Source organism: Notolabrus celidotus, chromosome 12 (assembly GCF_009762535.1).
Source record: "Notolabrus celidotus isolate fNotCel1 chromosome 12, fNotCel1.pri, whole genome shotgun sequence".
Classification (NCBI taxonomy): domain Eukaryota; kingdom Metazoa; phylum Chordata; class Actinopteri; order Labriformes; family Labridae; genus Notolabrus; species Notolabrus celidotus.
In genome coordinates this window covers 12,195,682-12,220,810 of record NC_048283.1, presented here as the reverse complement: position 1 = coordinate 12,220,810, position 25,129 = coordinate 12,195,682, and the positions used below count along the sequence as shown (strand labels likewise).

Genomic DNA, 25,129 nt, shown 5'->3' with positions numbered 1-25,129 from the left:
TATATCAAGACTGGTCGAGACCACCACTGATGCACTCCCTGTCCCTGTCATTACTGTAATAGGAGAAAAAACTAAACTTAAGGAGTCAAAAGAAAGCCAACAAAGACAAAACCAAACCTTGTTTGTTGCTGTCAATAGTATTCAAAGCAAACTTAAATAAAATAAACAGAAGTCTTTTATTTTGTTAACTCTCATGATGATTTTTCATTGATATATATGATCTTGGTCTTGTCTCGGTCTTGCCCTGCCTTGGTCTTGGTCTTGGTCTTGGTCTTGACTCGGTCTGGACCCCTTAGTGTCTTGGTCTTATCTTGGTCTTGGTGCACTCTGGCCTCGGGACATGTCTTGCTCTTGGTTAATGTGGTCTTGGCTACAACACTATAGAGAGGACACGTCGGAGGAGGTTAAATACCCGGGGCCAATGTGTAGCCGATATCTGGGATCTAGGGAGTGCTGTAAATGCGGGAAATACAATGCCACCAAGTGGGCCAATCACAGGGCTTGAGGTCTGCATCAATTTGACGCGTAGTTACATTTTGGGGGGGGGGGGGGGGGGGTGCGCGTCAGCTTGAATTTAGGACTCTGCGTAACGGGAGCTATGCAGACCTATATATGTAGGCTACACCGTCGAATCAATGCAGAAGTATAAATCAGGCTTTAGAATCTGATTGACCACCCCAAAATCCTAAACGATGATTGGGTATTTGCCTAGTCAGAGGCCATACTTAGGTTAAAGGAGACCTATTATGCTGATCTGTATTTTGATACATGTAATGTAAGAATGTTAGATGAAACTATCCAACAGATGTTATATTCCTGTGTATTTGTATTATTTTTTACTTTAAAAAGTAACACAACAGAGTGGCAACATTGAAATCTTCTTTAAGGACTAAAAAAGATGCTTGTTCGGACTCTCAATTTAAATTATTATAACTAACAAAAGGAAAATATGTTACATTAAGATGAAAAAAAAATGTAACCAGCATGTTGCAACACAGCCCTCTGTGTTGAAAATGGTGAAATGTCTTCCTCTTTAACAGGAGTAAGGAACCAGTAAAAATGTACATATTTTTCAAACTCTACTTCACCTGATGACTTCATTTGAGGTCATTCATCATTGATCCTCCAACCCTTATAATCTATGCAGTCAAGTAAATCTCTGTTTGATAGCTTGCATGAAATTATTCTCAAAAATGTGTTTACTTTGCATGTTTTACATTCATGCATGTTCACACGTGAGCAGAATTCAAATTGAGTAGTCCACCTTATGATTGTGACATGCACACATGTTCCAACTGTGTTTTCCAAACTCACATCCACTCAGTCAGCAACAGCAAAAACCATTAGGTGGCGTTTTGAACCTTTTAAGGTTTATGTCATAGCTTGAACACGGTTTCTGGATGCTTCTGTGCTACTCAGACTTTCCAGACTTTCTCACACGTACGGTTCCATCGCCTGTTTTCTGTTTTTTCCCTGCTATTACTGCCTTGTGCTTTGTTTCCTGCTACACTGTGTCCCCTCTTTTTTTTTTTTAATTTGTCCTCCATCCTCCCTCACCTCCTCCTTCTTCCCCGTGGTCCCTCCTCACTAGGCCCCTTGCTTTTTCTTCCCTCTGTTTAGTCTGCAGTGTTCTAACAGGCTCACGCTTGCAACCACAGTCAAGTTAACCAGACATTGTAAATGCTAGAAGTTAATTTACACTGAAAGCTGTAGATGTAGCTGTCTGATGGCAATCAGAGGCCAAAATGACTTGTATATGGCGTCCCAGCATCAAATCATAACGCTGGTATTTGCAAATTTGCATTTGAGCTCTGTTGTTTTAGGCCGTCTTTCCTGTTCCGCCCTCTTGTCACACAAAGTGTTCCTCATTTGTTCATCACTGCATGTTGTTCATGCCATGCACTTCCTTATTTAGTTCCCATGTGCACTTGAGCAGCACAGGGGTTTCTTTGATGCACTTTTATTTTTTCAGCATTTCCTCATTCTCTCTGTCTTTCTTGCCTACTTGCCTTCTTTCTGTCTCACATTCTCTTTCTCCCCCTCTTTTCATCTGATAGGTCATATATGAAATGGCTCTGATAGCTTCCTGAGGAAATTACACCCACTTCCTGTCTGTGTGCCTCCCCATTTGCCACCTTCCACTCCCCCAGTTTTTCTTTTTTCTCCCCCCCTCCTCCTTTCTCTTCTCCTGTGCTCGGGCGCCTCAAGGATCTGCTGCTGCTGCTGGAGGAGCAGCAGTGCTGGGAGGAATCCCCTCGTCACTGCTAATGAGGCTGGGGTCTGATGAGAGAACCTGATAAACAGCAGTACAAACACAGCAAGCTATAGCCATTAGCTGCTTGTCTATTTTTGGACACTGCCCTCATAGCGTATGGAGGACAGGACACAGCCCATTGTGACCAAGTGTAAGAAGAGAACATTGACCTGTGTTTATACAATGGATACTGTGTCCAGGTGCTTGTACTTACCCTGGGAGAATGGAGCTTGTGTTTTGCTAATGTTAGGTCAGGAAGATCTGAAGTATGCCGAGCTTTGCTGTCAGTTTGTTGCGTGAAAGTAGATGATAGTGATGTTGTTCTATCCAGCTCTCTCACCCATTTACATAGCCCCCTTTTTTTGTCTTTGATGCAGCCATCTTTTTTTTAAAAATACCGGCTCAGTGATGAAACGACCTCACCCTGCCATCCTGCCTCCTTATCTTTAAGGCCAGGCATGCCCTGTTTGATTTTATACATGTTGTGGTGGAACAGCAACTCACACTGTGCGAGTGAATTACGCACTCACATTGTATGGTCTGACTGTCGAGCAGGACTTGGGTGCTAACACTGGATGTGTTAAATTGAAATAAAGCATTGACAATGATGTCTCCATGGTAGGGATGTAATGATACACTCAACCCACGATTCGATTCGAATCACGATTCTCTAACGATTTTCAAGTAAACTGGATTGAACTCAAAATTTAAATAACTATTTTATTTCAATTATCAGATATGGACAGTTGCAATATATGGAAAGTTAATTTGCAAAAACATTTAACTCACTTTAGAAAAATTAAAAAAATGTTTCAGAAAACATTTTTTTCGAATACTTTCTTTTGGTATGATCGATCAACTGAGGTTGGGTGGCTTTGACTAAGTGAAAGTGACTTTACTAATCAGATATATCTTGAAAATGTAAGTTTATTAGGAATCTATATCAAAAAGCAATATGTTTTTTGAAAATGTATAAAAAAAAAAGTTATGTTTTGCAAATGAACTCTTCATATATTTTTTCTCTTATATTCCTTTGCAAACAAAGTAATCCTTTTTCATTTTTAAGGTGTGTTGTAACTCAAATAAAACCACTGCACAATTTTTTTCTGCAACTTGCAAAAAAAACTAAAATCACCACACACACAATTTCAGAACAATTATAGAGAAATGGAGAGTGAACAATTCCCAAATGAAAGTATTAAATATTACAACAAATAAGGTAAATCTCTTTAAATTAGGGATGTACATTTGAAGTATTTTCCGTGATCGAGCTTTGGAAATGTTAACGATCAATTATCGTTTAATCATTAAAAAAACATGGACGTTTTCCATGTCAAAAATAATGCCAAAAACGTTATTTCCCCCGAAATCAAATTTTCCTTCATGACACAGTGTATATAACTGACGGTATTAAACAGCTACGGATCATACTGAGGCGTTCAAAATGTTAAACACGCTGAACATCAACGTGAGGGCAGGCAACAAGACAACTGAACAGAATCATATTTTGGACTCACAGTGTCCAGTTTTCTCCTTCTTATTTAGAAAAATAAGCATTTAAATGTGGTCATGTGTCAGCCGGGAGCGCAACCGGGTCAGAATCAGTCCGTCTGCAGAGAAAAAAAGCGCTCGTGGAGACCTGTCACTCAGCCGCAGCCCCCAGCTGAGCGTCTCTGCTGTGTGCAGTCAGCTGATTCTGAAACATGCTTTTAACTTAAAACACCTCCACAAAAATAATATCCCGATACAAATTATGTTGAATCGATTTTAATCCACCCTTATTTGTATCAATTTTTTACCGTCTTCTGATATATATCGTTACATCCCTACTCCACGGTGCACATTATTTACCATTATGCACATCTGCAACCAGGAAAAAAAAACCTGGAGTTGCTTGCGGCTCTGCTTTCAGTACAATGTCAGCAGACCAACATTTTTAACATGCAGGAAATAAATTCCAGCAGCTGTGAGAAGTTGAGTGCCCTCCTGTACACTGCACGGCAAATGACGAGTGATTGAGCTCAAATTTAGCCTGACTTCAACATCAGTTGTGTGACTCAAAAATCAGGTCAGGATTGGCTTCACTTTGCACAGAGTATGCCCAGCCAGGAGGGTGAGGTGTGACAGAGGCCTACCCTGCTTGAACAGGCTGTGTAAGGGGCTACAGATACTGTACACATCCCAGATCTCCGTCTGTTGGACTCAAACTACAGTAGTGAGGAGGAAGTGCATATTTATGTGTTGAGAGAAAATGTTGTTCAATTGGATATTTCAAAAGCTAGCTTACTCCTGATGGTTGGTCTGAAGTTGCTTACCCTTGCTTTAATTTTGTTGTTGAGCTGTTGTGTTGGGGTGGAGTCATTTATTAGAGATAGACCGATATGTTTTTTTCAGGGCTGACCGATACAATTATTAGTAGTCAAGGAGGACAATAACCAATATTTGGAGACAAAATTAATTTGAAGTAAAAAGGGAAATATTGGCGTCAAAATTTTGAATAATACAAACTCCAACACTTAACCTTGTTTAAATGCCTTTAAGCATATGTTTATTAAACAGCTTTTCAGATTTGCAACATGTTTAAGTTTTTTTTTTTATCTTAGACAATCGACATCTTTGTTTTAAAACTCTAACAAAAAGTGCAGGGAGCTCCCGGGCTCAGCAGCATGTCTTAAAAAGTTAAATGAAAACTTCAAAAAATAAATAGCTCTCTTAAGTTTTCTATGGTAAATAAAGTTTTTCCAAAATGTCAATATAACTGAAATGTTAATCTCTCACTTATCTTTGTTTTATGGGGGTATTTGAGTTTTTTAAGTGGGATTGTATGAGTTTTAAATCACTAGTAATTGTAAGGGCCACAACTGATGCTGCTCAGCTCGTCCCCTGTTATGAAAATCTGCAGGGAGAAATGGAACACATGCTAGGCTACGGTTTCTGCATACGGTGTAATTTCTGCCACGTGATTTAGTGAATTTGGAGCCTAAATAACCCAGTTTGAAATTGATCTCTTAAAAAAAGGGTCCAGCATTACCGCTTTACAACATGAATTTCATTGCTGCATATTCAAATCATACTATGTGTGTGTGTGTGTGTGTGTGTGTGTGTGTGTGTGTGTGTGTGTGTGTGTGTGTGTGTCTGTGTGTCTGTGTGTCTGTGTGTCTGTGTGTGTGTGTGGTATCAACTTTGAGCTGCACTTACTTTCTGCACAGTCTGCTTGTAAGTGCAGCTCAGATCATGTGACCATGTAAGAGCCTTATTGTGAAGAAACTTGCTCCATTAAATGTAACACTCTTTGTTTGGCACTTTCAACTTTTGATGTAAGTGTAGGTGAAAGTTTATTACTTCAAATGCTCTGGCCCTCTTTGTGGCACCTGTCATGGTTTGCCTTATATTTTGTTTTTTTTGTGTTAGAGGGCACTGTTAGCCGCTTTGAATGACATCATCTGTGGGGTCAAAGGTCCATGTGTGGGAGATTATTTCCAGATAAAGAAGACATAAAAAATGCAGCAGGTGTGCAAAAATAAGCTAATCCACTGTTTTCAAATCCACTTAATGACCCACTTTGTTCTCCAGTTGGTCTTGGAAACACTTAACACTTTGTGGTGATCACCTGCATGAACGAGCTCTGGATTATGTAACATTGTCTTAGTCCAGCTCCTCTTAACTCATCACCCTCCCCTCTGACAGTCACCAATCGACAGGTGTGGGACCCTCCTGTCGTGGTTATGGACTCTGAAGATGCCCACTTTTGGGTGAGGTCACAGCTTCGATCCTCCTCCTCCTCCGAGTGGTTTCACAATGGATGCGGGGGTTTGCATAAGATCTGATGTAACGGGTGACTCAGATATTATTAGGCTGCAGAGTAACCTCTTAGTGACCTGGTGGAAATATGAAATGCTGAACTGTGCTGCCTTCGTCTCCTAAATCCTAAATGTTCCACAGAGCTAATGGAACAGGTGCTTTATTTTCTTTCGCTTATGCACGGAGTTCAATCTCTTCCTGGTCGGCCCTGAGGTGGAGAGGAATGCTGCTGTAAAGGACCAGTTGTCATATAACACACACATATACACACACTCTCGACAATCACATAGGAATGGCCCCCTCCCTCATACGTGCTCAGTCTTAACTCTCACACACACACACACACACACACACACACACACACACACACACACACACACACACACACACACACACACACACACACACACACACACACACACACATACACACAAAGGCACGTACGCTTGATGGCTATCATTGGATTGATGCCACCTGACACTTAGTTAGTACAGGAATGTGATGAAGGGGAGGGAGGGGAGGGCAGGGTGGGGGGCAGCTGCTGACTCTCAGGAGCACACTGAGCTGATCTCTCCTTCTTCTAGGGGCGTTACGTTAAAATTCTTATCCTCGCCCGTTTCCTCTCGCCCTCACTCAGCCACGTCTGTATGAGCCAGAAGTGACCCTCGCAGGTCGGAGCGTATGCCAGGCTATCATGCCCCAATGGAGATGAAAGGAGGAGGGTCTGGTTACTGTTGCAGCTCACAGACTGTCTCCATCTGTTGTCTGAACTGTGCCACATGCTGGAATGCACCACCTGGCTCCTCACTGCTCCACTGCGATCTCTTTAAATATGGAGCAGAGTTGACCTTCCCCACTTCCCCTCCTGAGTAGCCGCAATTAGCTTCCCCCCTGACTGCTCCGGTTTATGTCTCTGAGTACAAACACGGATTACAGTACTCAGATATCCACAGAGACACAACAATAACAAGGGATCGGCTTCAGCATCTCCTGTAATAAGGAAGCTGAAGTGATGTGATATAAGTACCGTAACATCAGAAGCAGTAGTGGTTTTATAAGAGTCAGCTTTCCTAGAGGGTTAAAAAGCATCAGTTTACTTTTCATTGTAAAAAAAAAAGTTAGACAAATAAATCACTGTCAGTGCACTTAACTTAAAACGATATATTGAAAAACACTCTTCTATACCATAGACTGTATAAAATACAGATGTAGTATCTGTGACGTCATCCATCTGTTCCTGAGCGCTGTTTTGAAGCCAAACGTCGGCGGCAGCCATATTGGAAATGTAAAACTCAACCAGGCATAGTGTGACGTAGAGAGGCGGAGTTTGAGCCTCCTAGCCAACAGCTATGCGTTCTCACCCAGGAGTCAAGTCAGTCATGTCCTTATTTGGGCAAAAATTCTTAATCTTAATATCTTCTGAACCGTTAGAAAAAAATTCATCCCCCCCTACAGTGTGTGCCGATAGCGAAAATAGCTACGTGGAGCCAAGCTGTTTTTTGAACCAGGCTGTAAACATGTAAACATGTTTATTAATGCTGTAGAGATTGTCTTTTTTGAATTGGTGTCTATGTGGTTTCTGGTGTTTCTGTAGCCAGCCTCAAGCAGATTCTCGATGAATTGCAATTTATAACACTTCCGCATGGGCTTCATAGTTTGAGACCGGAGGTTGCCACTTTTTAATACTCTTGGATGATAAAGTATTCTGCTTTTCTTGGTTTTACTTTAATTTTTAAATTAAAGTTTACACCATCTGTGATTACAAAACAGGACATTTAATGGCATCAGCTTGAGCTCAACATCCAATGTGAAAGCTATTTTTTCAGTCTCAAAGCTTTCCAAACAAATTAAGAAGATAGTCTACACCTTAGTGGATAGTGAGGATATTAAACTATTAAATTATTTTTCCATTAAACCTCACAGATGGTCAGTAAAAGTAAACCATACAAAGTAGACAACAAAAGAAGGAAATAATAGCAATAGCAGAGTAATGATAAACTTGTCAATAGAGAATTATACACAACTGTATTGAGTAAGCGGCCAACTCCAGCCGAGAAAATTGAAGCCAATGCGCAGGTGTTAAAAACTGCAGTTCCTTGAGTGTTCACTTGAGGCTGGCTCCGGAAGTACTGGAAACCACATACACACAAATTCACAAAAGCTGATCTTTACAGCAGAAATAAACATGTTTACAGCCTGGTAGAAAAAACAAGTGTAGTCTGGATAGCTCATTTCACTATCGGCAAACACTGTACGGGGGCTGAATTTTTTCATAACCTGGCAATTTCGAAGATATTAAGATTACAAATCTTCCTTCATAAGAGGCACAGCTGACATGATTGACAGGCGAGAACGCTGTAGCTGTTGACTTGGAGGCTTAATGCCCGCCTCTTTACCTCACACTGACTCAACAGAAGTTAGGTTGAGTTCAGCATTTCCAAAATGGCACATGCCGACGATTGGCTTCAAAACAGCGCTTCATAAACAGATGATGTCAGGGATACTACATCCATTATTTAAACAGTGGTATTGATATGTGATTAAACTGATCATTCAAAGATACCTGGAAATATCCCAGTTAAATATGCTCTACTCTGTGCAAATAATTAAGACACTATATTTTTGGTGACAGCCCTACTTTATGCCATCTGCTGACTTGTGCAATTATCAGATCACCTACAGGGGGGCTTCGGAGAAAACAGAGCTCTCCACAAACTGACTGAAATATAAATCAGGCTAAAAATCTCCCCCTTGATGAAGGAAGGCCACACCGATCAATCAAAATATGTTCACTAAATGAGGAGGGTAAGCGGGACACACTGCAAAGAACTCAGAGGTGACTCTTTGTAATCAGAGTCACACCTGTCATCAAGACTTTATCTTATCTGTTTTCACTCGAGATGTAACAGCGCAGCATTTTATCTTCCCACCAAGAAATGACTCGCTCTGCTTTTGCAGGATTGTTGTTGTTGTTGATGTTGTCATGGGGACATAACTTTTTGAGTGTTTGGGGAAGGTGTCGGTGGTTTCATTTGGCAAGTTCTCTCTCTGTTTGTGTGTGCATGCAGATATGAGACTCTGTTTGACTAACCCCTCCTACTCATGTTGCTCCAGCAGTGGCCTTTCTCAGCCCACAGCCCGCTGAATACGACCATGAATGAATAGTCTCTCTCTCTCTCTCTTTTTCAGTCAGTGTATATCTCTGCTACACTCTCTCTCTCTCTCTCTCTCTCTCTCTCTCTCTCTCTCTCTCTCTCTCTCTCTCTCTCTCTCTCTCTCTCTCTCTCTCTCTCTCTCTCTCTCTCTCTCTCTCTCTCTCTCTCTCTCTCTCTCTCTATGTCCCTCTGATTCTCAGCTCTGTTCTCTCTCTGTCTTTCTTTACAAGAACTCACCTTGACCTCAGAGAATTTGTCAGCTCTGCCACTGTACACACACACACACACACACACACACACACACACACACACACACACACACACACACACACACACACACACACACACACACACACACACACTCTCTCTGTGTTTAGGCTATTAATTGGATAGCGGTTGAGTACTCAGACACATTTCCTTTTCTACAAACCACTAAGAGATTTTTCAGTTCCTACTACATAACACTCAGCCTGCATAACCACATATTCAGCAGTATAATTAGACACCTTCTGCTAACACACTAACATGTTTTTGTGTATATATATTTTATTAATTTTCAAAGTGGACATCATCAAAAAAATAACAATACAAATCAGTACAAGACAAAGAAAAGAAAGACAAAGTATTGAATGTTTTACAAGACCAAAACAAGAAGATAAGGACCCGACAGCCCCCAGATCTCCCAGAGTGAATATTTATCATAACATGGCAATTTCAAAGATATTAAGATTACAAGTTTTCCCTTATAAGAGGCAGAGCTAACTTGATTGACAGGTGGGAACACTTCTGTTGGCGAGGAGGCTCAAAGCCCGCCCCTTTACCTTGACGGAAGTTAGGCTGAGTTCAGCATTACCAATATAGCTCTCGCCGACGATTGGGTTCAAAACAGTGCTCAGGAACAGAAGGGTGACGTCACATTTACTACGTCCAGTCTATGAATGAAATATAAACATAGTTTTTACCATTCTTATTCTCAGATACTGAGTGTAGCTGGTTGTTCCCAATTTATCCTTTAAAATGATGCAGTGTCCTCTCTTTTGCCCATGAAGCCACTGAGCTGTTGCGAAGGGTGTTTCAAGTAAATCAAAGTTATCATCCTCTCCATTAGACTATTACAGAGAGTTTGTTCCAGTCAGCAGAACACACAGCTGGAGACAATGATTCAATTGTTACTGTTGCTGTAAAGTGACAGCAAACAATAGGAGAAGTGATAAAGTTTTAGAGCTTGATTGTAAAGTCAAAAAGATGGCCCTGTTGAACCAAAGTGTGCACACACCCCAGAGCAATAAAATGCACAATAAGCGAGATTAAAACAAGAAAGACTTGAAATACCGTGGTGAAACTACTGATAAAGATTTGGAACACTGAAGGCAGGTTAATATTTACGATTTAAGAAGTGATGTAAAAGAGGAAACAGACTGGGATAGATTCTGTAAAAGACAGCTGCTGCAGGATTTCAGGTCTAATAAAGGTTGTTATTGTCCTGTCACCCAATCCAAGGATTTGAAACTTGAATATGTTAAGTTAGGGAGTAGTATTCATAGCTCTTAATCCATAAAAATAGATCCTGTATGTATACAAATAATCCTCATAAACATTTTCTGACAGCTCTTTTCCTTACAGAGATTATAAGACACACTTCCTCCTGCGACACACTCAGACCCCCTTGCCCTCTGTTCTTATACTTTGCCCTTTATACTCACCAAACAGTGGACAATGGTTGATGTTGTACAGTGTAGCTGTCGGGTCCTTTTTTAACGTGTGTTTGTTTGTCTTTGTGTGTGTGTGTGTGTGTGTCTGGGTGTTGCCTGGTGGCGGCTCTGGGTCTGCAGCCTTCAGAGGATTGAATGCATGTGTTATTTGTGTGTTCTGGGTGTGTATGTGTTCAGGGGAAGTGGTGTGGTGGTTAAATTGGTCAACAGTTCTGATGTAAATTTTTTTCCCATTCATGGATTTCAAAGGCAAAGACTTGCATGAAGCTTTAATCTCAGATTAGTTTAGCTACATTTTTATACCTCGAGGGTCCACATCATTCCAGCTTGAAGAGTGATTTTCTCTTCGTCCATTTTAAACCCATGAAAAAGTACTGCCAGAGTTAAAAATTGGTCCAAACTTCAGGGACAGCTCAAATCGAAAAATGTCTGTTTTGCAATGCATGTTAAACACTGAATTATTCCCCTCTGGTTTCAACACCTTTACTAAATCTTTCAGTGTGGCCTGGGGGAAGAGAGGACTTCAGCTTTTCACAAAACACCTCCCCAATTCAATAAAATAATTAAAATTATTTAGTTGAAAAACGATTTAATTGCTTCATTATCACTCATTATCTGCGTCCTATTCCAATTACCTTACAAGCTATTTCAGGGAGTATAACTTTTATTTGAACACAAGTAAATATTGTTAATGTTGCATTGTTTGTGTAAGGTTGTCACATATATTGAATATTTTTAGTGATAAGTAAAGTCTAAACAATTCTCTTTCCCATTGACTGGTGCTTTCTACTTCTTTGCCTTGATTGGCTCATATGAATGGGATCCTTCTTGCCTATAGAACTGCACACTCTACGGTACATCAGGTCTGTCTGTGTCTCTGTCTCTCCTGAGGAGGTGGGATTGGATTCCGGGATGTTTCCCATCTTTCGGCTTGATGTTACTTCACTCGCAAAGTTCACTGTGTCCAATCTTTAATCTGGCTTTATGTCTGGCTTGGCTCAGCGGGGGTTCAGGAAGTCAGCGAGGTTGCCCACTGGTTCAAAGTATAGCTTATAATGTTTGCTAATTATCTTGTTTTCTTCCCCCCTCTCTCTCTCTCTAGCAGGGCGTGTTTGGGGCTCATAGCTCTAACCCAGCCATGAGCATCATAGGGGCAGAGGATGAGGATTTTGAGAACGATCTGACTGATGTGAGTCATCAAAGAAAATTATCATCTCCCCCTATGGCCTTTTTTTATAGTTCCTTTCATTATATATTCTTCCCATTCCTGCCGTGTCTCATCTTTAATTCTGTGTGTCATCTCTCTCTCAGGTGGCCGATGATCAGTGCACAGCCTTCAACAATATAGAAAGCTTGAAGGATCGGCCGACCCACCTGCTGGTCTTCCTGCAACATGTCATTCTACAGTTTGACCCCGCTCCCCTGGTGAGAACTCTTTAACCCAGCTCTCTGACGACATAGGATCTGTGTCAGGCGTCCTCCGACTCACACAAGTCTGAACAGATATTTTTTAATCAATACAGCTGTCTGCAGAGGCAATAGAGAGGATCACATTTCAGCTGCATTTTACACTCAAACATATGCATTTCTACAAGTCGGGTTTGGGTTGACGAAAATGTTGAAACGACACCCTACCCAAAAGCTTTTTAGATAGTTGAAAGGAGAACATGTTTCTATTTTAAATGATAAGTATTTACTTGAAGCTTTAAAATGAATGGATACATGTAGACAGAAAGATGTCTCAAGTATTTAACAAGATCTGTAAGAGTAGAAGAATTTGTGGACACTTTTCCAGAGTGTGCTCAATTTAAAATATGAAAAGCAATTCTGCATTGAAATGTTCTCTGTCTTACTTTTTTAGGTTCCCTTAAAATGTGTCCCTTAACAGTTCCTTTTAATGTAGATACAGATGGGAAATGAGAGAGCAAGATATAAAGAGAGAAGGGGGGAGAGGTCTGGCCAAAGACCAAAGGTTTGGGTTAAAATTGAACTGAGTGCATTGCAGTGATACGGTTTTCATCTCCACTACAAGACCAGCCAGATTCCTCCGACATGTGAACATTTACTCACAATAAACCAAAATTTGGACTCCAATATTACCCCAAGAAATTCCTCACAAAAAAAAATTGCAGGTCTTTTCACCAATGGCCTTCGAAACACAGTCCCAGCTTTGCACCTTAAAGATATTTTTGAATCACTAAAGACAAAGCATTTCAAGATCTACTGAGCAGCTATAAATTGTAGATTAGAATAGCTTGTAGCCTGTTTACTCGTGCGCGCCTGACTGCATGTGAGTCAGTGCTGACATAAAGCAGGCCTGTCCTCTCCTCTTTGTTCTGCATGCAGACACTGTGACCCACCCAGGTACTGTTACATCTCCAACAGCCATGACATCCCACTCCTTTATCACCCCTTTACCTCAAAGAGCTCCATGTAAAGAATAGAGCGTCCACAGAGAAGCACTCTGACCTGAGGACAGTGTTTATTACTGTTGCATTATTGCTTTAGTAAAGTGGTGTGTCTTTTAGAAGAAGGTTTTTATTGGGTGTAATGAATAATTCAGAAATGACTGTGATATTGTGACATGCTGTCATTAGGATTAAGATAGCTAATTTGACTTTGATGAACAACTCAGCCTTTTGTGCATTTTATGCCAGCATCATGAATTTGAAGAGCATCAGGGGACATTACATTTTTTTTTCCGATTGCTTAAACACGATTTTGAAAGCGGGGTCCATTTTGTCAAAACACTACACACAGTTCACACAACCACACACACAGTAGCAGAACACCTCAGATCCTTTGCAAAATGAAACACTCTTGTAAAAACTATACACTAATTTACCAAAACCACATTTTGTTACCATATGAAACACACACGTTTCATATGACTTAATTCTGTTTGAACCAGTTACACACTGATGTTGCTAACCTAAAACACTTTGAGCAATTCTACATTTCAATGAGAGTTCTGTAAGTGAAGTATACAGGGAAAATGGATGTACAATAAATTCACCAAACATTACACAAGAGCAATGCTGCAGACTGATGAAACTATCATTTATTTATCTCTATATACCCAAATCAGTCAACACGTCAACATGGAGAATCATAATAAAACATGTCCTAGTTTTCATGCTACTACAATAGTGTGCATAACACTGTAAGCTCAGTAAATATCAGACAAACATAAAATACTGTATCCAGTTGCAGGTGAACTCACCTGCTGCATTTCTATAGTGCTTAAACCTGATTGGTGTGTATACAATTAAGCAATCATGTGTTTGCGCACCTGATGGCTGTGTACCAATTGGCTCATAGGTGTGGTATTGTGACACTCAGTGGCTGTTTTCGAAACCACCTACTATACTAGCAGTACGTACTGATTTGGCCAAAATTCAGTATGTAGTAAGTAGTATGTGAACAAGAGCAAAATCTGCAGTATGCCAAAACTCCCTGGATGTCTACTGATCTGGGAAAATGTTACAGTATACATCGGACCAGTCTGCCTCGCGTACTGTTTCCCACAATGCACAGGGCTTGTTCCGCTTTTTCTTTCCTCTTCTTTTTTTTTGAGGGGAGCACTCAGTTTTTAGGTGCTGTGAAAATTATTAAATTACATATAACCCACTTCCTAACTTTTCAAATCATAAATTGATGCTAAAGAATAAGTTTCTCTATCAGCTTGGCCGTTGTTTACTTCTGCATTCCGAAACTAGAAATCCAGTGACGTCTGGCCCAGTGTACTGCAACACAGATCGAACAGATCAGTCATACTACATACTAAATTCAAATGCAGTATGTAGTAGGCAATACCTACTGCCTACTAAATTAGTAGGTAGTATGTAGCAGGCCACTTAAAAAACAGCCAGAGCTTTGGAATGGCAAGGAAGTGACATCATGATATACTTATGTGTCTAATGTATACAGGTGTTTAGTGTGTTGAAAATCACTGTGGCTGTTTCCGAAACGGCCTGCTACATACTACTTACTAATGTAGTAGGCAGTAGGTATTGCCTACTACATACTGCGTTTGAATTTAGTATGTAGTATGACTGTTCTGTCCGATCTGTCATGCAGCATGCTGAGCCAGACTTCGCTGGATTTCCGGTTTCGGAAAGCGGAAGTAAACAACGGCAAAGCCGATAAATAAAATGCTTATTTAGCATCCATTTATGATTTAAAAAGTTAGGAAATGGTTTATATGTAATTTGATAACTTTCACAGCACCCAAAAACGGATTTCCCCCCGTCAAAAAATGAGGAAAAAGAAAAAGCAGAACGAGCGCTGTGCATTATGGGAAACAGTACGCGAGGCAGACTGGTCCGATGCACACTGAGATATTTTCCCGAATCAGTAGACATCCGGGGAGTTTTGGCATACTGCAGATTTTGCTCTTGTTCACATACTACTTACTACATACTGAATTTTGGCCAAATCAGTACGTACTGCTAGTATAGTAGGCGATTTCGGAAACAGCCTGTGTGTATTGTTTTGCAAAAAGTGTGAGGCTGACATTGTGCTTACAGTGGTGCAGATCTGGGCCGATGTTTTGCTCCTTGAGTGTAAGGTTTTGATAATTGTGTAATACTTTTGATTTGAGTGTTTATTCAGTAGTAAAAAAGGGTAAGTAAAATAAATATAAGTATAATTTGTCAGGATGTAATATGATTGTGCAACTTTATTAATGATATCAAATACTTAGTAAACTGTGCACTCAGAAACCTTACAGTACATGCTCAATGAATGTTACAATACAGCTCACTGAATTTTTTCTACTCTTACTGATCTTCTGTCCATCTCCTCTCTCATAGCTGTGTTACCTCCATGCTGAACTCTTCAAGAACCTCAGTGCCAAAGAGACCAAGAAGCAATTTGTGGAGTTTAACAACACTTTCTTGGACAAGGGTGCAGTAAGTAATGCACTACACGACAGCCTTTTGCCACAGCAGCACCATGACACTGCTCTGCTGTCACCATGCCTTTGTACTTTCATCCTGCAATAGTGTAATATTGGGAGGTGGCGGCTGGGCCTTGTCGTTAAATGGTGCGCCCCATGTACTGAGGTTATAACCCCTCAAAGAGGACAGGCTGGGTTCAGTTCCAACATGCAGCCCTTTACTACATGTCATTCCCCACTCTCTCTCCCAGTTTCCTGCTCTGTCCACTGTCCTATCCTCTTCCAATAAAGGTGATGGATTGCCTTTAAAAAATAGTGTAGTATTGGAGTTCCAATTTGTTGTTTACACTGTTTTATGGTGCTGCAGAGGCGCGAGAAGTTGCATACAGTGGCAGCTACTTATACACACACACCCTCGGAAATGCATACCCGCACAGTGCCGCTCCCCTGCCTTCTCTATCAGTTGACAGTGACCTCATCTCACTTCTGTAATGACTCTGTTACTACCTCGATGCCGGCGCTGCAGGGGGGAAACGGCCCCACCTTTGCACCTCTGTGACATTCAAACTGAAAGTGAAGGTGTCACAGGGGGGGCAAATATCACACCTTGAAGTAGCAGTAGTGCAAGGCGTACTCAGTACTCAAAAACAAATTTAGACCTGATGGAAAGAAAATGTGATCACACTGGATTCACAACATATGGCTACTGTATTTCTCTACATGAATTTCAGAGAGTCTTCGATTTGCAGTTATCACTTTTCCCTCAAGGAAGTGCAGCAAGTTTGATGACCTTAAAAGACCCTTTTCCATCTCCCCACTGTGTGTCTGGACTCCTTCAGCACTGGTTTCTCTATTCTTAATGTCAGCCTTGGGTTTGGACCCAGTATCTTATTGTGATGACTTTAGCAGTTGCTGCAGATGTAATAAGACTTAAATTATCAAAAATTATATTTGCAAGATTTTGTGGTTAGAAAAACTTCCAGTAGTCCCAAAGACTCGAAGCTCAGTGGTCTTAATCAATGTGGAGTCTCCGCTCTTCGCCCTTTGTCGTTCTGTGAGTTTTCAGTTTGTCACTAATCCTCACTCTCTCGGTCTTTGATGGTGTGTATCTGAAATAACAGATGAAACCACAGATCCCTGTGCAGCGTAGGTATTTATTCTGCTCTCGTTTTGTTGTATCAATAGACTCTTGATATCATGCCCAGCTGTAGTCTTTAAGCTGGACTCTGGAGAGAGGAGCACACTGTGTACACACACTTTATTAGTGTGTTCCTCTGTCTCGTCTCTGTGACCCTTCAGCACTCTTCACTTCCTGTCTGTTTTTTTTCTGTTGTCTCTTCCCTGCACACCTGGTCTCTGTCACATCTCTGTAATATTTCCTCCTCACAGCTCCTGCACTCTACATGTCTGTCACTCGCTCCCTGTCTCTATTTCCCTCTCTCTCTCTCTCTCTCTCTCTCTCTCTCTCTCTCTCTCTCTCTCTCTCTCTCTCTCTCTCTCTCTCTCTCTCTCTCTCTCTCTCTCTGTCTGACCCCACAGCTTCCTGTAAAGATCGTGGGAAAGCCCTTTGGGAGGAATCATCCTCTCTCTTAGCTTCTCTCTCTCTTTTTTTTAAACCTCTCCTTTTTGTAAACCCACTGACTTTACCTTGGCCCGTGTTGGTGCACGGCCTGCTCAGAGCTAGGCATCTCCCAATTTGGAATATGTATTTTGACTTGTTTGGTTTTTATTTCTAATGCTGAAATGACCCCTTGTGGTGGTATCTTGTTACTGCACATTTTGCTCTGATTCTTATCAGGCCATCACATAATGTGTTTCTTTGTCTTAGCACATAACAAAGGACCAATACAGCACAGTACTTAGTTTGCAGTGAATTAGGTGCACAATGCCACAACTAATCCATATTTTCAGGAGCTATTTTTCAACCTAATGGACATTTTTTGCGGATGTAGTTTGTGGCAAAAAATCCCTATTCACTTTTTTTTTTAAATCTAATTTTTAACTCCATTACTAAACATTTAAATACAGATTTAGTCCAATTGTGTTCTTTAATTCTCACAGATCATGGCTCAATGAGAATAACTCACTCGTTTTTTATTAAAATTCATGTTGAAACTTTTTTAATGTACATTGGAAAGCCCTAAATATAAATACAATAGTTTTACATGACATAGATTTAGTTTATTTTATTTTAAATGTTGAATCTCTTTATTTTTATGAAGTGATGTTGATAGATTAACACGACTCCTCTTCTGTCACATGCTGCCCAGATTTTTATGCTGCATTTCGCTGGTTTAGAATACATATATTGCCTGAAATAGCCTTTAAAAGGGTCAATTTGACCCGCAACATAACAGGAGGGTTAAGTTCAGGAGGAAATGTTAAAAGAAACAACAATACGAGCAATGCAAACAATTCAGTCACAGCGTAGAAGTTGCTTCGCTGAAGCAGATGAACAGATAAAGACGGTTCTGGCAGTTTAGTTCTCTTTAAGGTTCAGTTAAGTTATCAGAGTATATTCTAAGCTAGGTAAGTGTCAATCAAAGCAATAGACTTAATGTTCTGCAACAAATGTCTTACATTATGTAGTGGCAATACTTATAATCATATTTGTTTCATCTTTTTTCTCTAGGTTCTCAGAGTTGCAACACCTGCCAATATATGCTATGAACTTGGTAAGATATTTTCTAGTGTTGATTTTGTAAAAATGCATTATTTTTGTCTGTAGCGCAGAAAGTGTCTCACTCGCTTACTTTCCTTGTGCACCTCTTAAGACCGAACACGTCCAGATCTGCTCACTGAGGACACTCAAAGGCGTTTCGCTCAGGATATTCAGATTCTGCAGGCATCTGAAGTGGCCAAACAGCTGGAAGATTTCAGGTGAGAATCTAAATGCTGATCTCTTACAGGGCACTTAGATATAGTCTGTCATACTACTTTGTAACACCAGAATATTTGTCTTAGGTTAATATGACATCCCTCTGATTTTGGACTAATGTTTGTTATGTACTGAGGGAACTTGTCCCCCTAGCTTTGATAATTACCGGTATATGAAATAATAATAATAATAATAATAATAATAATAATAATAATAATGTATTTTATTTATATGCGCCTTTCTTGACATTCAAATTTAAAAAGTTTTAAGTGAATGGACAGTTGAGTTGTGGTCAGATGGAGTAAGCCAGTTTAAACAGATGAGTTTTGAGTTTGGATTTAAAATGTGGGAGTGAGTCAGTATTACGGAGGTCAGATGGGAGAGAGTTCCAGAGCTGGGGAGCTGAGCGGCTGAAGGCTCAGCTCCCCATGGTAAAAAGGCGAGCGGGGGGGGGGGGGGCAGTGAGGTGGATGGAGGAGGAGGATCTGAGGGTGTGGACGGGTGGGTGTGGCAGTATGTAGGAGGTCAGAGAGACATGGAGGGGCAAGGTTGTGTATGGATTAGAAGGTGTGGAGAAGTATTTTGTAGTTGATCCAGTCTGTGATAGGGAGCCAGTGGAGCTGTTGCAGGATGACTGTAACATCGCAGATCTCAATGTGCATGTATTCCATTCAAGATAATTAATGTTTGATAAAGCATGAGATACCAGCTGAGAGTAGTTTTAAAGAATGTGAAGGAATATGAAAACAAGAGTAAAACTGCAATAAAAAACACAACAGGCATCCAGCATTAAAACTCACTGTTGAGCATTTGTTTACACTTTCTGTTTTTTCCTTCCCACTAACAAGCCTTACGTTATCATTATTACATGTTGGCAGGCTGCTACCAGAAGATACCTTCAGATTTTTTCAGGTCTATGAAAGATGAATTCTGTCTCTGAGAGGCTTTGCTTGGGTTATTTTTTCATGCCAGAACAAAAAAAAAATGAGATAGATAGTCAGATGTGATGTTTACAAAGAGACACAACATATAACAATAACACAATCAAAATGAAGGAGAGCATATGAAGTAGAAGTTTGTTCTGTAAGTTTGTATTTGTTTTTGAAGTGTTATTTAATGCATGCTAATGCCCTGAGGCCCTTTTCCTCTGTAGCTCATTATGTGTCTGCTCACTGAATCAGGAAAACATTCATCAGAATACTGCATCATTTCTTTGTTTTCAAGTCTAACCTAGCCAAATTCCTGCCTCCGTCTTTGTGTTGCTCAGGCAGAAGAGGATGATGGGTATGACCCCCAACGAGGCTGAGCTCATTGATGTGGACAACCACTATCCCACTGACCGCATCCCCATGGAGATGAAGGAGAAGTCTGTAGCAGAGAACCTGCTGGACAAGATGTCTGAAACACAGTGAGTGTTTCTTTTTCTCCATTGCTTCTTACAACACCAAGGGGAGAAATAACACCCCACACAATTTAAAATGTGCCTGTTTGAAAAGGTTGCTGTAGACTCTGGCAGGTCTTGAAAGAAAAATCTAGCTCTCTTTCTTTGGATATTGTTATATGACTGGTATTTGGAGTGCCTCAAAAGCTTGGATGAACAAACAAAGAAAAATCAGTTGTGTCTTATATTGGATGAGCCACTGGTTTAGAGAATATGTGATTCTTTGCTTAAAAGGAAGTCATTTGTGCCTATCAAGGAGCATTTTGGTCATGTTCGCTGCATTCAGTCATTCTGGGCTAAATATTACTCTATTTTAAACCTGATGAACACATTTAGCAGTTTGAATCACAGCCAAGTGGAAACCACTGCTGTTAAAAAGTGAAGTCAAAGCAGAAGTTCCAAAAATGAACGTTCCTCGAGCGCTCACTAGAGCAGGGGTTCCCAAAGTGTGGGTCAGGACCCCCTGGGGGGTTGCGAGACACAAATGGTTATCTAAAGTTATCTAAAAATTGTTAATTTTTTTGTTCATTAATGATTTTCCTGCCTTTCTCTTTGCCAGATGACTCCTAAGTTTAGAGTTAGAGAACAGTTAATTATCAAAAGCATCGGTAGCAGTAGTTTAATTCATAAGAGCACAGTAAACACAGCCACATGCTCATACAGGCAGGGTCATTTTCTGCAGAACAGCTAAATGAAGGCACATTTGATCACTTTGAGGGACAGTGGGGGTCACAAGTCTTTGGCAGGTATATTTTGAGGGTCGCGGGCTGAAAAGTCTGGGAACCCCTGGTCTAAAGGATTCAAAAGCCAAGGAAACCCTGTTCATGTGAAAATTACAATTTTGACAGCAGGAATAAAAAATGTTTACATACCTCATTTATTTTTTGATTTCTTAAATGAGTCATCCATTTTTTTTATATAAAAGCTTAGAGTTTTGCATAATTATGTGTAATGTGGGGCGTGGCTGATTTAACTGACAGGCAGGCATGTTGATGCTGTTTGCCAGGCGATAAGACTAGCTCTGCCTTAAAGCCTAAGCACTGAACCTTCAAAGACTTGGAAAGTGTCAAACATGCATTAGGCCACGAGGGCTTGAGACGGTATAAAATGAGGACACTATCATGATGTCACGTGGCCTTGGAAACAGTATGTTGTATAAAACAACGAAAAAGCCCACCTCCAGTGTGTACCTGTAATTCTACCATGACATGTTTTAGTAAATTGTCAAACATCAGAAACACCATAAAACTCTATTAAGGTGCCAAAAATAACTACAAAAGTGATGGACTTTTCAACTTTATTTCATATTCTCATATACTTCAATATCCAAACATTTGTTCACATCAAGTGGAAGGTGTACAATCCTTCACATCACTTAGTTGACAATGAGCTGATTTATTTCACATTAAAATTCACATCACATGGAAAGTGTGTAATTGGTGTTTTAAAGTCGGTATCAGAGAGTTCATGGACTTGATGATGTGATTGTGGAACAGAACTAAGCTCTCACGCTCATACTGGAGTTTAAATAACTGAAAAGATTGGCATAACATAAGTCTATACAGCTCATCAAAAATGCAAACTGGTGCAAACTGAGCAGCGTTCCAGAACTTTTTGGGTGTCACTTTTAAATATCTTTAGAGCAGCATGCCTTGTGAATTAGACCTCGAGATGGAGCAGGTAATGGGGGCAAAATAATGATGCACAATTCTTAGTGCTCTTGGAGGCCGAAATCCATTCTCAGTGATTTCCCCCCAGAATGTTTAAAAGATATAATTTGATAAAAACTTTAAATAAGTTAGTTTGAAAAAATGCATCTGTCCTGTCTTTTAATTACTATGTCACCTGCTTAGCTGAGAAATAATTGGTCAGTGAGAAATAGTCAAAAGAAGCCTTTTTTGCCACTGCACCTTCTGTAAAACTCTATAGTATGTTTAATTAACAAGCTGTTCACATTATAAATTTTGTAGAATCAAAACAAACACAGCAAGGAGGTGAAAATAATCAAGCACACTCTACAAGCGGGACAGAGAGGCAACAGTGATTTGAAGAGAGAGCAACAGAGTGAGGAAGGAAGTGAAGAGGCAAAGAGGAAAAGATGGAGTCAGCAGTGCCACGCTGGCAGGAAGGCTCTCTGCTGGCTTGTTGCCAACCAGAGGGAGGGATGTTGGTGTTTGGTGGAAGTAGAGAGGGGTTACACAGCCTAAGATAGGAAGGTAGAGAAAAAGGACCAGAGGGTTATCCATGCTGCATAGCACCTGCCCTGGACAGGGTTAAAGACACAAAGCAGAAGATCTGGAGGGAAGTTAATCTGTCCTTGACCTTGTGGCACACTACAATTTGATATCCTCCACAAGAAGAGAGTGAGGCAGAGAGGGCAGAGGACTGTCTAACTTCATCTTGTCAGAGGAGAGTAAAAAATGAACAGAAATAGAAGATGTGCTCATCCTCTGTCAGTGGAGAAAACACAGAAACCCTGCAAAGCTGTCTATATCTAAGAGTTGATCATTTAGCTTTTCCTCATTCAGTTAATATTACACACTCAGATCTGTATCTCCAATGAATAAAGAATTCATTCAGCTCACTCTATTCATCCCCTAACAATCATCTCCTTTTTTCCCTCACTGTACACTCCCACACTCGTGCACCCGGTCAACCCCATCAGACTCCCCCCCACCACAACAGAGTGACCTCGCCCTATCTGTTTCTCATTGGTTTCTCTCATGATGAGAACCAGGCAGCCACACAGTTTGATTGGATTATGCAGGGAAATCCCGGGGAAACCCCTCCCACCCTTTATGTTCATAGCAAAACACGAGTATCTGATTTCCACAATGTTGCCTGCCTGTTGCATCAGACAAAAACAGAGTTAAATAGACATTTCCGCTTTGCTGGACCATTCCTGACTTTGGATTCCCTTTGCAGACAGCAGACAGCAGACAGCAGACAGCGGCCAGTGCAGATAAAAGTTTTACAGACATAAAAAGATAGTTTGACTTTTGCAGACTTCTAGTTGAGTTTTAAATTCTTTTTTGGAGCAGCGAGAGGTGCAGCTTTGGATGCATCTTTCACTTTTTTGATTTTCTTTAGTTTTTTTATTTTCTCCTTTTTTTCCCGTACCGACTTTAGATAATGTTCAATAGCTTCTGCTCTGAACACAATAACGCAACAGTCAGCTTTGAGTTGGATCAGGAAAAACTTAGTTGCTTCAGATTCCACAGACCCAAAACACACTTAACTATCTGTCGAGCTAGAGAAAGAAAAAATGCTACTTAAAAAGAAGAGGTGAGCTTGATGCTGCTGCAGGATGTGTTTCCTTTGTCCTTCTGTAACAATAACATCTCTGACAGCCTGTCTCTTTTTCTTTCAGACCTTCTATCGTCTCAGACGAGGAGAAATGGTGAGTAAAGATGTTTTTGATGAAGTTTAAAGTATTTGCATGAGTGTCATATGTGAGGGTGTATTTGTGCACATGTGGCTGATTTGATGCCTGCATGCTCTCTAAGCATGGGTGTGGTCAAACCTCAAGAATTTTGCATACCGGCTTGTGTGCAGCATGTTTGTTTGAACACTTCCTTCTGTAGGGTTTGCAATAGAAAATGTATTTTCTAAGAGCATGTGTCTTTTCGCTTTGTTCTTAAAAGCTATTTAGTGACTTAGTTGCATTGATAATGGGTATGCTTGATTATCATGTTGCATAGATAGTGAATTACCAAACTATGTCATGCAAGCTTTTCTTTCCCTTTAATAGTGTTGGTCCTTTGCGGTTAGAGTTCTTTGTGTTGCAGTCAGTGTATTCAGACTCTGTAAAACTGAGACTGATGCAAGACACTTGTGCTTTTGTTTTGTGCTCATCCCCAGACGCTCCTCCCTCAGGTCCTTTTTTTCCTTCTAACTGTTTGTATTTCCCTCGACTCCTCCTTTGTGCTTCTGTGTCAAATGTTCTTTCTCCTCCCTGCTCTTTACAACTCCTCCCGTTCTGGATATCTTTAATTCTCCACCTCCCTGCATCTACCCATCCTCATTTTCATCCTCACACTCCACCCTCATTTTCACTCTTGGTTTTGTGCAGGTCTTTCAGCATCATCATCATCTCTGACATCAGAGCCCATGCTAATGCACTAAGGACAGATGCTCTGATTAGAAAATCATACTAATTTTGCTGTAGCACTGAATGCAAATGAGATGAGTTATTTAATTAAGTAATACAAATTATTTACCACAATCTTTTTTCGAACTTTCTCTGTAGCCAATCCATCTTTTCAGCGGTGGTCTTCTACATGAAGCACCTCGGTGTGAAAACCCGAGCAGTTGACAGTAAAAAGTCCAGAGGGGGCTTCTTCAGGAGCAAACTGGCAAAGGTGAGCTACCGCCACATATGTAAAAGGATCATTTTAATTCCTATCTGGTAATGAAACAAAATAATCAAATTAATTCAGATATATCAGTCAATGCAGTGTTGCTCTCCTTAAGTCTTTATTTGGTAGCATTCATATTTTTGCAACCTGAAGATGTCATTGTTGTTCTCTGTCTTACTTTTTTATCACTCCAGAACAAGAAGGACGAACCCTCAAAGACTAAGCCGAGAGGAGGGTTTCCAATCCCCAGCTGGATTGCAGGAAACAGTATGTATCTACTATGTGTCTTACTGCAACACACCATACATTTACTATTTATACCCAGTGTTTTATTCCAGGCTGTTACTGAACGATATGTTAAAATATTTATGTGTGCAATCTCCTTATGTACATACATACATTTATAACTCTGTATTATAGTTAAATTACGTTAATTAAGTGTATGCTGTATCTTTAAATGTTAATGTCCATCCGTGATCTGGATATGAGAACCTGTTGTTCTGCCCTTCTCTTCCATTACAGCTGAGGTCAAACCTAAAACGGAGGCTGAAGGTACTCGTCCTCAAGAGTTCCTCCATTTCCCCTCTAATGTGTAAAATGGTCACATCCCTACTAATTACCCATAAAGCA

The 25,129-nt window shown here is 40.4% G+C and overlaps 1 protein-coding gene across 9 annotated transcripts in view; it reads left to right on the top strand.

The window, feature by feature from the left end:
• The window catches only part of arhgef1b (Rho guanine nucleotide exchange factor (GEF) 1b), a 55,330-nt gene that overhangs the window by 11,799 nt on the left and 18,402 nt on the right, over positions 1-25,129 (top strand). For 4 of the 9 annotated variants that reach the window (XM_034697183.1, XM_034697180.1, XM_034697179.1 and 1 more), the window contains exons 2-11: positions 12,025-12,111; positions 12,234-12,347; positions 15,737-15,835; positions 18,455-18,497; positions 18,597-18,702; positions 19,968-20,108; positions 23,512-23,541; positions 24,391-24,502; positions 24,694-24,766; positions 25,022-25,051. In XM_034697183.1, the coding sequence (XP_034553074.1) occupies positions 12,061-12,111; positions 12,234-12,347; positions 15,737-15,835; positions 18,455-18,497; positions 18,597-18,702; positions 19,968-20,108; positions 23,512-23,541; positions 24,391-24,502; positions 24,694-24,766; positions 25,022-25,051 (799 nt within the window). In that variant the 5' untranslated portion in view covers positions 12,025-12,060. Of the gene's footprint in view, positions 1-12,024; positions 12,112-12,233; positions 12,348-15,736; positions 15,836-18,454; positions 18,498-18,596; positions 18,703-19,967; positions 20,109-22,974; positions 23,427-23,511; positions 23,542-24,390; positions 24,503-24,693; positions 24,767-25,021; positions 25,052-25,129 lie in introns of those variants that run through there. The other 5 variants (XM_034697184.1, XM_034697181.1, XM_034697178.1 and 2 more) reach the window with 4 other exon arrangements.